Below are 17,124 nucleotides of genomic sequence, written 5' to 3'. Positions count from 1 at the left end.
TATGACACACTGACATATTCTTTCCCAGACAATGCATCTGTGAACGCCATTAGGGGGCTGAGGATCTAGGACTGCATCAGGTATCAGCCCTGAGCCCCTTCCTGTTTGCAGTGGTGATGGATAAACTGACAGATGAGGTTAGACTGGAATCCACGTGTACCATGATGTTCGCCTCCAGTGAAAGCAGACAGCAGGTGGAGGAACAGTTAGAAAGGTGGAGGCATGCACTGATAAGGGAGAGAAATTAAGATTTGCCGAAGTAAGACAGCATGTGGGTGTTTATTTGATTTCGGGCACTTTTGATTTTTGTTTTTCTCAAAAGTAAAATGTCACAAAAACTATATATACCTACCTTACCTTAATTGTCATCTTTCTGTGAGTCAGAATCTGTTCATGTCCATATATATTGGTTTAAGATTATTTTTTAAATTTGGTCTTTTTGTGAAATACCCCATAGAAATGTCATTGCCGCCACAATGGCATATTGATTAAAAATTGATTAATCTTGTGATCGTAATGACATTTCAAAGTTTTTAGCTAACTGTGATAGGCTGGTAGAGTTATCTTAAATTTTTCTTTCAGCTAGCTAGTCCCGTACAACTTTTTTATATGATTATCAAGTTTTTACAGGAAAATCTTTAAACATATTAACACTACAAGTCGTTTGGTAATGACATGCAATAAACATATTATGTGACTTAAGGGTACTAATGAGGAAAAACCTACTCTTCCAGTTATCAAAATGTAAAAAATCTCTGTCTTAGCATGTGCTTGAGTGACAAATAAAAAGTGACTCAGGGAATTAAAAAAATCTGATTTTGAATAAACTTTTTTTAATCTGAAAATGGTCAATGTGTCGGTAATGACAGCAATTTTAATGGGCAGACATATTTTAGTAAAAATAAAAGACATAATTTGAAATGTTTTATATATATGATGAGAAATCATTAATTCTATTATACTTTAAGGAATTTATGGTAAAGGTTACACTATTTTAGCATTTTTTTAGTAGAAAGATATAGCTTCATATATCTAAACCCTGTGCTCGGGACAGGGTGAAAACTGTAAAATACCATCATAAAACCGCTCAAAAAAAGTCAAAATATACTAATATTAGCATGAAATTTTAGACAACACATAATTAGGCACACCCACTGCTGGTTATTGAAAAAATCTATTTAAATATATTTTTTCTTTAAATTTTACATCAAGGACACAAAAAGGCCCGTAATAAAATAAACACCCATATACAGTGGGTACAGAAAGTTTTCAGACCTCCTTAAATTTTTCACTCTTTGTTATATTGCAGCCATTTGTTAAAATAATTTATTTATTTTTTCTTCATTAATGTACACACAGCACCCCATTTGACAGAAAAAAAGTTGTTGAAATTTTTTGCTGATTTATTAAAAAAGAAAAACTGAAATATCACACAGACATAGGTATTCAGACCCTTTGCTGTGACACTCATATATTTAACTCTGGTGCTGTCCATTTCTGCTGATCATCCTTAAAATGGTTCTACACCTTCTTTGGAGTCTAGCCGTGTTTGATTATACTGATTGGACTAGATATAAGACCTTACAGCTCACAGTGCATGTCAGAATCATCTTTATTTGCCAAGTATGTCCAAAAAACACACAAGAAATTTGTGTCCGGTAGTTGGAGTCGCTGTAGTACGACAACAGACAGTCAATTGACAGAGAACACTTTTGAGACATAAAGACATTGACAAAAAACAGTCATTGAGCAATAAAGGGTTGCTAGTTATCTGTTAATGTCAGAGCAAATGAGGTCAAAGGAACTGCCTGAAGAGCTCAGAGACAGAATTGTGGCAAGGCACAGATCTGGCCAAGGTTACAAAAAAAAATCTGCTGCAGTTAAGGTTCCTAAGAGCACAGTGGTCTCCATAATCCTGAAATGGAAAACGTTTGGGACATTCAGAACCCTTCCTAGAGCTGGCTGTCCGGCCAATCTGAGCAATCGGGGGAGAAGAGCCTTGCTGAGAGAGGTAAAGAAGAACCCAAAGATCACTGTGGCTGAGCTCCAGAGATGCAGTCGAGAGATTGGAGAAAGTTCTAGAGAGTCAACCATCACTGCAGACCTTCACCAGTCGGGGCTTTATGGCAGAGTGGTCCGACGGAAGCCTCTCCTCAGTGCAAGACACATGAAAGCCCGCATGGAGTTTGCTAAAAAACACCTGAAGGACTCCAAGATGGTGAGAAATAAGATTCTCTGGTCTCATGAGACCAAGATAAAAATTGTTGGCCTTAATTCTCAGTGGCATGTGTGGAGAAAACCAGGCACCTGTGCAATACAGTCCCAACAGTGAAGCATGGTGGTGGCAGCATCATGCTTTGGGGGTGTTTTTCAGCTGCAGCGACAAGGAGACTGGTTGCAATCAAAGAAAAGATGAATGTGGCCAAGTATAGGGATATCCTGGATGAAAACCTCCAGAGTGCTCAGAACCTCAGACTGGGGCGAAGGTTCACCTTCAAAAAAGACAATAACGCTAAGCACAGAGCTCAAATACCAAAGGGGTGGCTTCAGAACAACTCCGTGACTGTTTTTGAATGGCCCAGCCAGAGCCCTGACTTAAACCCAATTAAGCATCTCAGGAAAGACCTGAAAATGGCTACCCACCAACGTTCACCATCCAACCTGACAGAACTGGAGAGGATCTGCAAGGAGGAATGGCAGAGGATCCCCAAATCCAGGTGTGAAATACCTATTGCATCATTCCCCAAAAGACTCATGGCTGTATTAGCTCAAAAGGGTCCTTCTACTAAATACTGAGCAAAGGGTCTGAATAATTATGGCTGTGGGATATTTCAGCTTTTCTTTTTTTAATAAATCTGCAAAGATTTCAACAATTCCTTATTTTCCATGTCAATATGGGGTGCTGTGTGTACATTGATGTGGACAAAAAAATAACTTAAAGTATATGAGCAAATGGCTGCAATATTAAAATAAAGTGACAAATTTAAGGGGGTCTGAAAACTTTTCGTACCCACTGTATGTGCATGAATGAGAGAGGTGTAGGAGAAAGAGTGGGGCTACAGGTAGAAGAGAAAGCGAATGTGGAGGACTTTAGATACTTGGGGTAAACAGTCCAGAGCAATTGTGAGTGTGGTGAGGAAATGAAGAAACAGGTCCAAGCAGGATGGAACGGGTGGAAGAAGGTATCAGGTGTGTAATGCGACAGAAGAATCTATGCGAGGAAGAAGGGCAGGTTTTTTTTTTTTTTTTTAAACCTGTCCTGTTTAGCTGCAGGCCCCAGGAGTCAAGCCAGGAGAAATGTGAATACCCACCACCCACCCTACTACTATGGTTACCAGGTCCCTGACTGGCATTCATTATCCCTGTACAGTGATCGTGTGTCGTGCATTAAAATTGGGGAGACTGATGTGGGTGAGGCGAGACGGCCACGGGGCAGTGATGACCCGCAACCGTCACCCCACCCAGGCCAACCAGCTCCCCAAATGTATGTAGTGCATTAAAAATCCACAGGCCAAAGAGCAGACCGAAACACCTGGCCGAGTGTCCTCCCTAGCCCGACACTACCCTCCCTCCACTGACGGGTGTATGATTCATTAAAACTGGAGGACCGGCAGGGCAGAGAAGGGGGCGAACAGACCGGAGACCAGCACAGATGGGCCAGTACCTGGCTCGCCGTCCGCCTCATCATGCCTCATGCCAGTCCCACAGGGGAACTTGAATGAGATGTGAATGTGCCCAATGTGTGAAATATGTACAGTGTGAGTAATAAAAATGTGTAGTGTATGTGCTGTAAGAGGCTAGACTCTTGTGGGTCCGGCCAGACTGGCTGGCAGACCACAGAGAAAAGGGGGGCAGCCCCTCCTCACCCTACAGCTAATTCCTCCACCACCACCGTCATCCCCCAGCGACCAGAACAGGCCACCGAAGGTGGGCCCATCCAAGGCAGGAGGCGTCGACACCCTATTGTAGGCCACAAGTCAGCCGGGGATCCCACACAGCCCGAGTGAGAGAGGGGCGATGACCACAACAGAGCACAGAGGGAGAGGGAAGAGGAGGACCCAGGCCCGGAGCGCAGCAGCATGGCCCCCAGCCCTCCACCCAGAGACCCAGACGAGGCCCCCGGAGTGGGACCAGCAGGCACCCCTCGGGCACCCAGGAACCGAGAGCAGCCCCAGGACCACTCTATGTGACACTACACTACCATTTGCCATTGGTTAATGTTGATTGCTTGTTTATCTTTCCAGTTGAACCATTTAGTTTTTTTTGGCAATTGCTAGAATTACAAGTATTTGTTGAGCATGTTTATTTGGAAGATCTATACCTTTTAAATCACCCAATAGACAAAGGTTAGGAGAAAATAGAATCCGACAGTTCAAAACTGAGGAGAGATTCTGTGTAACTAGTGACCAGAAGTGCTGTACAGGCGTGTCATGCCAAAGAGCATGAAAATCTGTGTCTGGAGCATTTTCAGTAATATCAGTGCATATGTTTGATTTTTAATGGGCCATTTTATGCATACTATATTGCATAATGTGTGATCTATGGAGTACTTTGAACTGGATTAGCTGTAAATTACTGTTTTTTTTTGTCATTGAGAATGTACAGCGGCTGAAATAAGTATTTAACACATCACCATTTTGCTCGTTAAATATATTTCCATAGGTGCTATTGATATGAAAAATTCACCAGATGTTGGGAACACCCCAAGTAATCCATACATACAAAGAAAGTAGAACGAATAAGATCAGAAATTAAGACGTGTGTAATAATGTGAAATGACACAGGGAAAAAGTATTGAACACGCCAACTGGTATTTATTTAATATTTTGTACACAAGCCTTTGTTTGCAATGACAGCTTCAAGACACCTCCTGTATCAAGAAATTAGTCGCATGCATTGTGCTGGTGTGATTTTGGCCCTTTCCTCCACACAAGAAGTCTTAAAATCTTGAAGGTTCCGTGGGCTTCTTTGATGGACCATTTGTTTTGGAGTCATGCATTTTTGGGTCCTATCCTCTGTTCCGTTCATGACCACTTGTCCAAATGTTGTTCAGCAAACTTTAAACGAGCTTTGACATTCTTTTTTTTTTCCAGCAATGGGGTTTTGCGTGGTGAGCGTGCATACAGCCCATACAGGCGGAGTGCATTACTCACTGTTTTTCTTGTGACAACATTACCTGCTAATTCCAGGTCTTTTTGAAGCTCTCCACAGGTGGTCCTTGGCTCTTGGACAACTCTTCTGATTATTCTTTGCACTCCTCTGTCAGAAATCTTGCGAGGAGCATCTGATCGAGGCAAATTTATGGTGCTATGATTGGCTTTCCACTTACGTATTATGGCGCCAACCATGGCTCACTGGAACATCCCCGCTAGTTATTTTCCACCATAATTTGCAAATAAATTCTCTCAAAATCAGATTACATTTTCTGGATTTGTTTTCTTCTCATTTTGTTTCTCATAGATGAGGTATACCTATGATGAAAATTACAGGCCTCTCTCATCTTTTTAAGTGGGAGAACTTGCACTATCGGTGGCTGACTAAATACTTTTTTGCCCCACTGTATCCTACACTGTTCGATTCGCCCCCATATTAATTAATCCAAAGACATCTGAGCTACTGTATATTTCCTTGGCTATAAGCAGTCTTGTGGCTCAGACGCTGTACTGCACAATGTTTGGTATACAAATGCTCAGCGACACACTTGAATCTGGTGCCTTTTTTAATATTTTCAGTATGCATGCTCACCTGAGAGGAGTTGTTGTTTCTGCAAAAAGCCAATATAAATAATTCAACTACTCCTACAACAGTAACAACTAGCAACGTGACAAGTGGCCATCATATTTGTGAAATTTTCTAAAAAAACATTGAATGAGCACTTCAAATTCCTCTAAAATCCTCCACAACAAATAAATTCAGGAAAAAAGCAGGTGATTACGAAAGAATATTACCTATTTTACTGCCCACACTGCTGTTCTCACCAATAATGTTCCATTTGTGCCATTCAAGTTGAGTTTTCAGGGCAAGTGACACCGTTTGAAATGTCACGGCAGTTTTGACGCATAGACTTAGAGCACTCCTTAGAATTTCGGCCGGTAGGGCCTTATTAGTCTAGGCGTCCCTGCTAAAGCTACTGCCCCCGCGACCCGACCTCGCATAAGCGGTAGAAAATGGATGGAGGACCTTATTAGTTGATCGACGCCTCTAAAATCCTCCATAACAAATACATTCAGGGGAAAAAAATGTCACTTTAGAATATTACCTGTTCTTCAGCCCACACTGCTCTTCTCACACATAATGTTCCATTTGCGCTAGTTAAGTTTTAAGCAAGTGACGCCGTATGAAACGTTACGGTACGGTGATGATGTGTCGACTAGGAGAACTCCTCGGAATTTTGGCCTGTATGAGCTGATTGGTGGATATTCTTAACTGGAACTTCTCAGCCAATGGGAGAAGGGGTTCCCGAGTAGTAGATGGTTCAAGGAGATATGTTGAGAAATAATTAAGTTATACTGTTTTTGACCAGATTTTCTAATGGGGATATCACACAAAAACGTTACCCAAAAAGGCAACACAAAAAGAAAAACAGCGGAATTTCTCTGGAACTCGTCATCCGATTTTTATTAATTTATTTAAATCCTTGCTGCATTGCACTGAGGTTGAAGTGGCCATTCCAACCAGATTGAGCATTTAGACAGTTATTTTGGGGAAATCTGGTCACGTTGCTACTACAACTACTGCCTCATCAACTTGGTGCACTCTCTTTACAATAGTCAGACAAGACAAAAAAGTAATTTTACTAAATAATAAATTATAATTGTATGAATGCTTTCAGCATCCACACATTATTCTAGTAGTAGTAGCAGTAGTAGTATTCCGCAGTTTTTTTGTCCATTAACTACTTCCACATTTCGTTCCGATTCACAAAAATGTATGCGAAGTGTGCTTGTATTTTTCTCATATTCTCATCACCCATATGACCCACATTTCCCACAATTCCATATTTTACACCCAAAGATTTCCCATTCATTTCCATTGAGACATTCAACAAAATGTTTCCACACGATTCCCATTCCAAATTCAAAACATTTAGCTCATTCATCCCCACATTCCCACATCACCCACATTCCTTTTTCACCCACATTTAACATTTTCCCACAGTAAGATGCCCACATTCTGCCATATTCTACTTTATTCCCTCCTCCTTCCACATTTTTTGACCGATTCAAACTATTCCAACAACAAAATCAGAATCAGAATTATCTTTATTTGCCAAGTATGTCCAATAAACACACAAGGAATTTGTCTCCGCTAATTGGAGCCTCCCTAGTCCGACAACAGACAGTCAATTGACAGAGAACACTTTGGAGACAAAAAAAAGCAAAATATATTCCACATTTGCCACATTCCCACACTACCCAAATTCCACTTTTTCCACATTGAAATCTGATTTTTCCCACATTAAGACAAATTCTGCATTATTCCTTCTTCCAATATTTCTTGACCGATTCAAACCACTCCAACTACAAAATATTTTATATCACAATTTTCACCCACATTTCACATTTTCCCGCTTTAAAATACGCAAATGTTCCCACATAAAGACAAATTCTACATTATTCCCTTATTCTTCCACATTGAACTGATTCAAACCATTCCAACAACAAAATCTTTTCCATATTACCTATATTCCCACATTACCCAAATTCTACACTTTTCCCACATTAAACAGATGATACATTATTCCATCCTGCTTCAACATTTCTTTACTGATTTAAACCATTCCAACTGCAGCATATCTTTCTCATTCCTCACATTCTCACGTTACCCAAAATCCACTTTTTCACGCAAATTTCACATTTTGCCACTTTAAAATACCCACACTTTTCCCACATTGAGACAAATTCTAATTTATTCCCTCCTGCTTCCACATTTCTTGACCAATTCAAACCCTTCTCATTTCAAACTGTTCAGCTCATTTCACTTCATTCCATATCATTCCACATTATTCCATATCGTTTTATATAATTCAACATCATTCTAAATCATTCAATATGAGTCAATACTGTTCCACATGATTTCATTCAGCATTTCACCATTCACATGCAATTTCTCCAGAAATTTCAGTCTAGTTAACAGTTATAATGCTGCCACTAATAAAAAGAAGAAATGTATATCGTGCCTTCAAGGGACCCAAGAACACTTAATATTAAATACTTAGATTGATCTGGCAATGTTCGGGCAATTTAATAAAATATAAACCATTGGTTGTGGAAAACAGTTAACCTGACAACGTGCAGGCAATTTCATAAATTATACATCTTTGGTTGTGAAAACCAAACCAAAGTTGATGTCAGTTGATACCGTACATTACTTAAGGTATTTAGCAGATTGTGTAAATTAACTCGCTCATCTCATCTCAAGTTATGCTACATGTAAACATACTAGACTGAGCTAGTTGGACTGCACAGGGCAGGTCAGTCTCAAGACGGCCGTTGTCGATGTTATTTATTGAGTCAGTTTGTTGAGTTGTAAACTAAGTATTTCACATCCACCCGTCGTTCTGAATTTGAAAACATAAATTCTGTACTCTTTCCCTATCTATCATCAAGTAAAAGAGAAGCTGACTGCAGATCCAGACAGCGAAGTTGCTACAACAAGCCTTCGAGTCTCCCTCATGTGTCCGGTAAATATATCTGTGTGGAATGTTCACATCATTTCAAAGAAGGAAAATAAGACATTTCACAAAACCTCTTGGCTGTGGAGATTTGAAGATATATGCCACTGGGTGTCACCAATCCTTAAGGGATTGTATGTATTTCAGTCCCGAAAGTAAAATTGTGGACTCCCTCAAAAAGTTTTAAAAATACATATCCGTATAAAAATTGTTGAATACAACAATTTAAGACGAATGTAATGTTTGGTGCAATTATTTGACTTATTTTACTTTGACCTTTAATCATTTTTCCTCCAGTTGGGGAAGATGCGACTTACGGTTCCATGCCGAGCGGTGACCTGCTCTCATCTACAATGCTTCGATGCTGCACTCTACTTACAAATGAATGAAAAGAAACCTACCTGGATCTGTCCTGTCTGTGACAAGAAGGCCACATATGAAAGTCTCATCATTGATGGGTTGGTTCACTTTCTACAGCAATGGCACAAACATGCCTCCCTATCAACCAATATTGAATATTAATAGAGTACTATTTGTTTTATGCGTTTAGTAACTATTTAAAATTACAGAGGATCCTCGGTTTCCAATAGAGTTCCATCCCTACGGTGGTGATGTATCCGAAATTTGTATATAAGCCTTGAAACATCTTAGTCTATCACTAACCTATGCTAACGCAGTAGTAAAGTTAGAATTGCAGTAAATATTTGTATGAAAAATACATGAATACAAAATGATCAATTGAAAAACAGTAGTAACGGAGCATATACCTTGTGCCGTGTGATGATTTATTATCCTACTGCGCAAAGTAGCTCAGTACGCAACTTTCTTTCCCTCGAAACGTCATATGTGGGGGATGGTGTAGGGGGACCATCCACTGTAAGCCGTGCACCCTCAGTACCGGGATTTCAACCGCCCTGCGCTTTAATTGACTTTGTCTTGATTGAATATTGGCCATTCAAATATATGTTTTCTCTTTGTGTAGTTTATTCTTGGAGATCCTGAATGACTGTTCTGACATGGATGAAATCAAGTTCCAGGAGGATGGTACTTGGTGTCCAATGAGACCAAAGAAAGAGCCAGTCAAGGTCTCATCTCAGTTGATTACAAAAATCGAGTGTGAGTAAATTTTCTTGAAACTTAAGCAAAATTCTAATTTACTAGCTTGTGTGCAACTTTTATCTCCTGTGTGTTCCCCATTTGAGTTTTATTATTGTCCAAATAGGAAAACAATTATAGTTCCTTCTGTAGTTTTTGAAAGAAGAATCATCTCTCTTCACACAAACCTTCTACCATATATGTTATTGAAGTAAATTCATATAAATAACTTGACATGTTTTAAAATAACTGTTTTTCATATTTTTCAAAACTGTAAGTATAAACCTGACATGGATAGCTCTCCTAATTGGCATACTGTAGTTTTCTGAAGTAAAAATTGACAGTGAGGAAACAAAACAAACAAAAAGTGGTGGGACTTAAAAGCATTAAACATGATTAATTCATGGGGGGAAAAATGAGTGCGTGAAAAATATTGCATGCATTTTAATCACAGTTTGCTTTCCAAATGCGGAACTTCTGTCTGTCAGTGCACAATTTCCTGGTACACCAATTACACTGACACACACATCAGAGCTTGGCTAACGATCTATGCGGCTAATGGCTAACACAATGGAAGAATCAGATAAAGGATTGTTGGCAGGCAAATTACATTTTTTTAAAAACTACCCGATGGAAGCCGCGATAAAGCATGGTTTTGTGCAGATTATGCGAAAAGGAGTTTCTTACCTTAAGAGCACTTCAACCCTCTGGTACCATCTAAATGCAAAGCATGTAGATGGTAAAACTACTAAATCAACATTGGAGAATATAACAAATTCACTCACAAAGTGGATCGCTCTGGGCTGTAGACCATTATTATTAGTAGAAGACAAAGGATGAGAAAATGTTCTACAGATAGCGACATGCGATCCAAGTTTTCAACTTCCATGCAGAAAGAGTATTGCAGGCAAAAGTCAACAACTTTATGACACTGAAAAACAAGCAAAATTGGATGCATTGCAGAAAGCTCAATATGCGGCTCTGAGCACCTTTTGTTTGAACCCACGAAATTTTCAAATGAGCAAAATTATTGGACCATGTGACTGATAGGTGTTTCTAGTTGCTCAGGTGTTGCCTTTTAGATTGATTGCTTCAACATTAGTGCTTGTTTTTGGCTTTGGGTTTCATCTGTGAAAACTACATTTGCTGTCAACAAACATGAACACCAGAGAGCTGTCTATGGGAGAAAAACAAATCCTTTTGAAGCTTAGAAATGAGGGAAAATCTATCTGAGCTTTTGCACTAACATTGGGCCGAGCCAATAGAACAATTTGGAATGTCCTGAAAAAGAAAGAAACTACTACTGTACTGAGCATCAGACATCGAATAGGTTGGCCAAGGGTATCAACGTTTGACAGCATTTGATGACAGAAACAATGTGAGAGCTGTGAAGAAACGCTCAAAGACAACAGTCAGTGACATCACTGCCAACCTCCACAGGGCAGGGGTCAAGGTATCACAATCCACTGTTCGAAGAAGACTTCGAGAGATGAAATTACCACAAGATGCAAACCACTCATCAGCAGAAAGAATTGGAAGGTCAGATTGGATTTTGGAAAAGTGCAGAGATGAGCCACAAAGGTTTTGGAACAAAGTTTTATGGACTGATGAGACCAAGATTAACCGCTAGCAAAGTGATGGAAAGGCCAAATCATGGAGAAAGGATCTGCTTATGATCCAAAACACACAAGCTCATCTGTGAAGCATGGTGGAGGTAATGTCATGGCTTGGGCTTGGATGACTGCTTCTGGAATGGGCTCACAAGTCTTTATAGATGATGTAACTCACAATGGTAGCAGTAGAATGAATTCTGTAGTCTACAAAACCATTTTGTCTGGCAATTTACAGAAAAATGCATTCAAACTAATCGGGAGAAGCTTCATCATGCATGAAGAATGGTTGCCCCGGTAATGAAAGAAAACCCAACAATGCTCACTGAAATAACTTCACACAAATGAAACAGGCCTGAGCACAAATGGTGGTACCCTCAACTGAAAGGTCCCATACAGTGGGTACGGAAAGTATTCCGACCCCCTTAAATTTTTCATTCTTTGTTATATTTCAGCCATTTTCTAATATAATTTTTCATTTAAAAAATAAAAACAGAAATATCACACAGCCATATTCAGACCCTTTGCTCAGTATTTAGTAGAAGCACCCTTTTGAGCTAATACAGCCCTGAGTCTTTTTAGGAATGATGCAATAGGTTTTTCACACCTGGATTTGGGGATCCTCTGCCATTCCTCCTTGCAGATCCTCTCCAGTTATTTCAGGTTGGATGGGGAACGTTGGTGGTAGGCATTTTCAGGTCTCTTCAGAGCTGCTCGATTGGGTTTAAGTAAAGCCTCGAGGTGGGACCTTCAAGAACAGTCATGGAGTTGTTCTGAAGCCACTCTGTTATTTTAGCTGTGTGCTTAAGGTCATTGTCTTGTTGGAAGGTGAACCTTGGGCCCAGTCTGAGGTCCTGAGCACTCTGGAGTGGGTTTACTTCCAGGATATCCCTGTACTTGGCCGCATTCATCTTTCCTTCGATTGCAACCAGTCGTCCTGTCCCTGCAGCTGAAAAACACCCCCACAGCATGATGCTGCCACCACCATGCTTCACTATTGGGACTTATTGGACAGGTGATGAGCAGTGCCTGGTTTTCTCCACATATACCGCTTAGAATTAAGGCCAAAAAGTTCTATCGGTTGCATTAGACTAAAGAATCTTATTTCTCACCATCTTGGAGTCCAGGTGTTTTTAGCAAGCTCCATGCGGGCTTTCATGTGTCTTGCACTGAGGAGAGGCTTCCGTCAAGCCACTCTGCCATAAAGCCCCGACTTGTAGGCGGCTACAGTGATGTTTGACTTTCTAGAACTTTCTCCCATCTCCCGACTGCATCTCTGGAGCTCAGCCACAGTGATCTCTGGGTTCTTCTTTACCTCTCTCACCAAGGCTCTTTTCCCCCGATTGCTCAGTTTGGCCGGACAGCCAGCTCTAGGAAGGGTTCTGGTCGCGCCAAACGTCTTCCATTTAAGGATTATGGAAGCCACCGTGCTCTTAGGCACCTTTAGTGGAGCAGAATTTTTTTTGTAACCTTGGTCAGATCTGCGCCTTGCCACAATTCTGTATCTGAGCTCTTCAGGCAGTTCCTTTGACCGCATGATTCATATTTGCTCTGTCATCCACTGTGAGCTGTAAGGTCTTATATAGACAGGTGTGTGGCTTTCCTAATCAAGTCCAATCAGTATAATGAAACACAGCCGGACTCCAAGGAAGGTGTAGAACCATCTCAAGGATGAGCAGAAGAAATGGACAGCAGCCGAGTTAAATATATGAGTGTCACAGCAAAGGCTCTGAATACTTATGGCTGTGTGATATTTCAGTTTTTCTTTTTTAATAAATCTGCAAACATTTCAATCATTCCGTTTTTTTTCTGTGAATATAGGGTGCTGTGTGCACATTGAGGAAAACCAATGAACTTTAATGATTTTAGCAAAGGTTGGCACGGTGACCGACTGGTTAGCACCTCTACCTCACAGTTCTGAGGACCGGGGTTCAAATCCCGGCCCCGCCTGTGTGGAGTTTGCATGTTCTCCCAGTGCCTGCGTGGGTTTTCTCCGAGCACTCCAGTTACCTCCCACATCCCCAAAACATGCGTGGTAGGTTGATTGAAGACTCTAAATTGCCCATAGGTGTCAATGTGCGCGCAAATGGTTGTTTGTTTATATGTGCCCTGTGAACTGGTGGGCGACCAGTTCGGGGTGTACCCCACCTCTCGCCCAAAGATAGCTGGGATAGGCTCCAGCACGCCCGCGACCCTTGTGAGGATAAAGCGGTACAGACAATGTATGGATGGATGGATGGATTTTAGCAAATGGCTGAAAAATGTAAGGGGGTCTGAATACTTTCCGTACCAACTGTATTTTGGCTATTTAGACCTCCACAGAGTGACTCTCGAACATGGAGTTCATATAAATGTGTCAATTTTCTTTAAAAAAACAAAACAAAAAAAACCCTCTTTTTTCATACGAGTGTCCAGAACAGGCACCTTTGACAGCTACTTCTGTTTAACCCAGTTTTGTATCCGCTTTGTCCATTTGTGGCTAAGACGCCCCTTTTCTTCAGATTGGTTGCCTTTCTGTAGAGGACCCACTTGTGAGAGCGCACGTGTTTGTTATGTTGACAGTAGTGGCTCGGGAGCGGAGAGCGAGGCAGAGATCTTTGCTAGTGACGTAGATAAGAAATTCGAATGACCTGATTTCAGGCCTCTTGGTAGGAAAACGTCTGGAACTCAGGAATGCGTGGATGATTTTAATATATTAACATATTGCACGTTTACTGAGGCACCATAGAGCCAATATTACATCCCAAATACTAGAAAAAGTTGGTTTCGTAAAATATGGCACCTTTAACATTTTGTTGCACAACTTTTTGACGTTATCAACAGGATTTAGATGAGGGTTCATCTAGTGTTTTGCTCTTAGCCGTTCATGCTTAGGTGTTTTTAGCTGTGGGTCATGATCCTTTTGGAAGACCCAGGTTGCACTGTATAGTGAAACAGAGAAAAACTGTTTGTGGACACAAATACCATAACTGCAGTTAAATGGACATTATATCAATAGTAATAATGATCCTGACGTATTAATCTTAGACACGCAAAATACCAATACACAGAATATTAATTAAAGGAATAAATTAATATAATATCACGAAGAAATGTCCCTGTGATGGTCTGCACTAAATGTAGTTAAGGCAAAAAAAAAAAGAATGTATCAAGGCCTAGGAGACCGTAAAAATCAGAATGTACTGCAATGTACTGTACGTTCATGACGTTTTCAAAAATAAAGCTCTTGTGAAAAATTCATAGCTGTGATATTAATACAGTGGAGCAAAAAAATATTTAGTCATCCACCAATTATGCAACTTCTCCCACTTAAAAAGATGAGAGATGCCTGTAACTTTCATCACAGCTATACTTCACCGATGAGAGAAAAATCCAGAAAATCACAGTTTGATTTTTAAAGAATTTATTAGCAAATTATGGTTGAAAATAAGTATTTGGTCACCGACAAACAAGCAAGATTTCTGGCTCTCACAGACCTGAAACTTCTTCTTTAAGAGGCTCCACTGTCCTCTACTCGTTACCTGTTTGAACTCGTTATCAGTATAAAAGACACCTGTCCACAACCTCAAACAGTCACACTCCAAACTCCACTGTGGCCAAGACCAAAGAGCTCACGCCAGAAACAAAATTGTTTCTGGAGGTTGCACCAGGCTGGGAAGACTCTAAATCAGTCTGGCATGCATTCCAATCGCTGACCAATTAGTAGCGACGATCAGCCCAAGCTGAGAACAATAGCACACTAGCCAACAACTTGAATACCTTCAACTGCAGATTTGAAAAGGACACGTTCACACCCCACACCCACCCGGCCGCACCACTGAACACAATCACACCCCTGACTTCTGCGTTTACCATCCACGAACAGGATGTGAGGCGCATCTTCAAACAACAAAAGATTAACAAAGCGGCAGGCCCAGACCAAGTGTCCCCATCCTGCCTCAAAGTCTGCGCGGACCAGCTCGCGCCAGTCTTCACGCAGATCTTCACTAGATCTCTGGAACTGTGCGAAGAACCATCCTGTTTTAAATGCTCCACCATCATTCCAGTCCCCAAGAAACCTGCAATCTCGGGTCTAAATGACTACGGGCCTGTCTCCTTGACATCTGTGGTCATGAAGTCCTTTGAACGTCTTGTGCTGGACCACCTCAAGAGCGTCACAGGTCCCCTGCTGGACCCCCTGCAGTTTTCCTACCGAGCGAACAGGTCTGCGGATGATGCAGTCAACATGGGACTGCACTTCATCCTTGAACACCTCGACAGTGCAGGGACCTACGCGAGGATCTTGTTCGTGGACTTCGTTCAACACCATCATCCCTGAACTCCTTTCATCCAAGCTTCTCCAGCTCAGCGTCTCACCTGCCATCTGCCAGTGGATTTGCAGCTTCCTGACGGGCAGGACACAGTAGGTGAGGCTGGGAGAGACCACCTCATCCACACGCAGCATCAGCACTGGGGCGCCCCAAGGTTGTGTCCTCTCTCCGCTGCTCTTCTCTCTCTACACGAACGACTGCACCTCAGCACACCCGGCTGCCAAACTCCTCACGTTTGCAGATGACACAACTGTCATCGGCCTCATCAAGGATGGTGACGAGTCTGCATATCGACAGGAAGCGGAGCGGCTGGAGCTGTGGTGCGGCCGACACAACCTGGAGCTGAACACGCTCAAGACTGTAGAGATGATCGTGGACTTCAGGAATCATCCACAGCCACAGCTGCCCCTCACGTTGTCCAGCTGCCTTGTGTCAACCGTCGAGACCTTCAAGTTCCTCGGAATTACAGTCTCTCAGGACCTGAAGTGGGCAACCAACATCAACTCCGTCCTCAAATAGGCCCAGCAGAGGATGTACTTCCTGCGGCTTCTGAGAAAGCACGGCCTGCCACGGGAGCTGCTGAGGCAGTTCTACACAGCGGTCATCGAATCAGTCCTGTGTTCTTCCATCACAGTCTGGTTTGGTGCTGCTACAAAAAAAGGACAAACTCCGACTGCAACGGACAATCAAAACTGCTGAAAGGATTGTCGGTACCCCCCTACCCACCCTTGAGGACTTGCACGCTGCCAGAACTAAGACAAGAGCGTGCAAAATCCTCTCGGACCCTCCACATCCCGGTCACCGGCTCTTCCAGCTCCTTCCCTCAGGTAGGCGCTACCGATCAATGCAAACTAGAACGAGCAGACATTCCAACAGCTTCTTCCCTCTTGCGATCAACATTGTCCCAGATTATCGCGCTACCCGTCACTTTAAACTGCATACACTCCTTGAAGTCTCTGCGCCCTTTGCACAATGGTCATTGCGCCAGACTATTGCAATATTAGTCATTCGAACTGCTCCAAGTGCTAGAGGACTTCTTTTGCACAATTTGTCAAAAAAAATAATAATTGTACCGGCATTTCCAGGTGACTAGCAACGCTTTATTGCTCAGTGACTGTTTTTTCTCAATGTCTTTATGTCTCCAAAGTGTTCTCTGTCAATTGACTGTCTGTTGTCGTACTAGAGCGGCTCCAACTACCGGAGACAAATTCCTTGTGTGTTTTTTGGACATACTTGGCAAATAAAGATGATTCTGATTTGGAGGTGCTGATTCTCATCCCAGCTTCTTCACAGTCGGCTGTGAACCGCTCCAATGAGAGTTGGAGATCACGGCCTTGTTGAAGCCAACAGAACCACATCGTCTGGAAAAAGCGAAGATGCAATACTTAAGCCACCAAACCAGACCCCTCTATGCCTCGGCTGTGCCAAGAAATTC

General features: G+C 41.8%; 1 protein-coding gene across 2 annotated transcripts in view; it reads left to right on the top strand.

Moving 5' to 3' along the window:
- Nucleotides 1-17,124, top strand: part of pias2 (protein inhibitor of activated STAT, 2) — a 90,448-nt gene that overhangs the window by 47,096 nt on the left and 26,228 nt on the right. For both annotated transcript variants that reach the window (XM_061768342.1, XM_061768341.1), the window contains exons 8-10: nucleotides 8,610-8,683; nucleotides 8,972-9,132; nucleotides 9,657-9,790. In XM_061768342.1, the coding sequence (XP_061624326.1) occupies nucleotides 8,610-8,683; nucleotides 8,972-9,132; nucleotides 9,657-9,790 (369 nt within the window). The remainder of the gene's footprint in view (nucleotides 1-8,609; nucleotides 8,684-8,971; nucleotides 9,133-9,656; nucleotides 9,791-17,124) is intronic.

This window comes from Phyllopteryx taeniolatus, chromosome 3 (genome assembly GCF_024500385.1).
Source record: "Phyllopteryx taeniolatus isolate TA_2022b chromosome 3, UOR_Ptae_1.2, whole genome shotgun sequence".
NCBI classification, from domain to species: Eukaryota; Metazoa; Chordata; class Actinopteri; order Syngnathiformes; family Syngnathidae; genus Phyllopteryx; species Phyllopteryx taeniolatus.
Note: the sequence above shows the minus strand (reverse complement) of the source record. Positions and strands in the feature narration are given on the sequence as shown.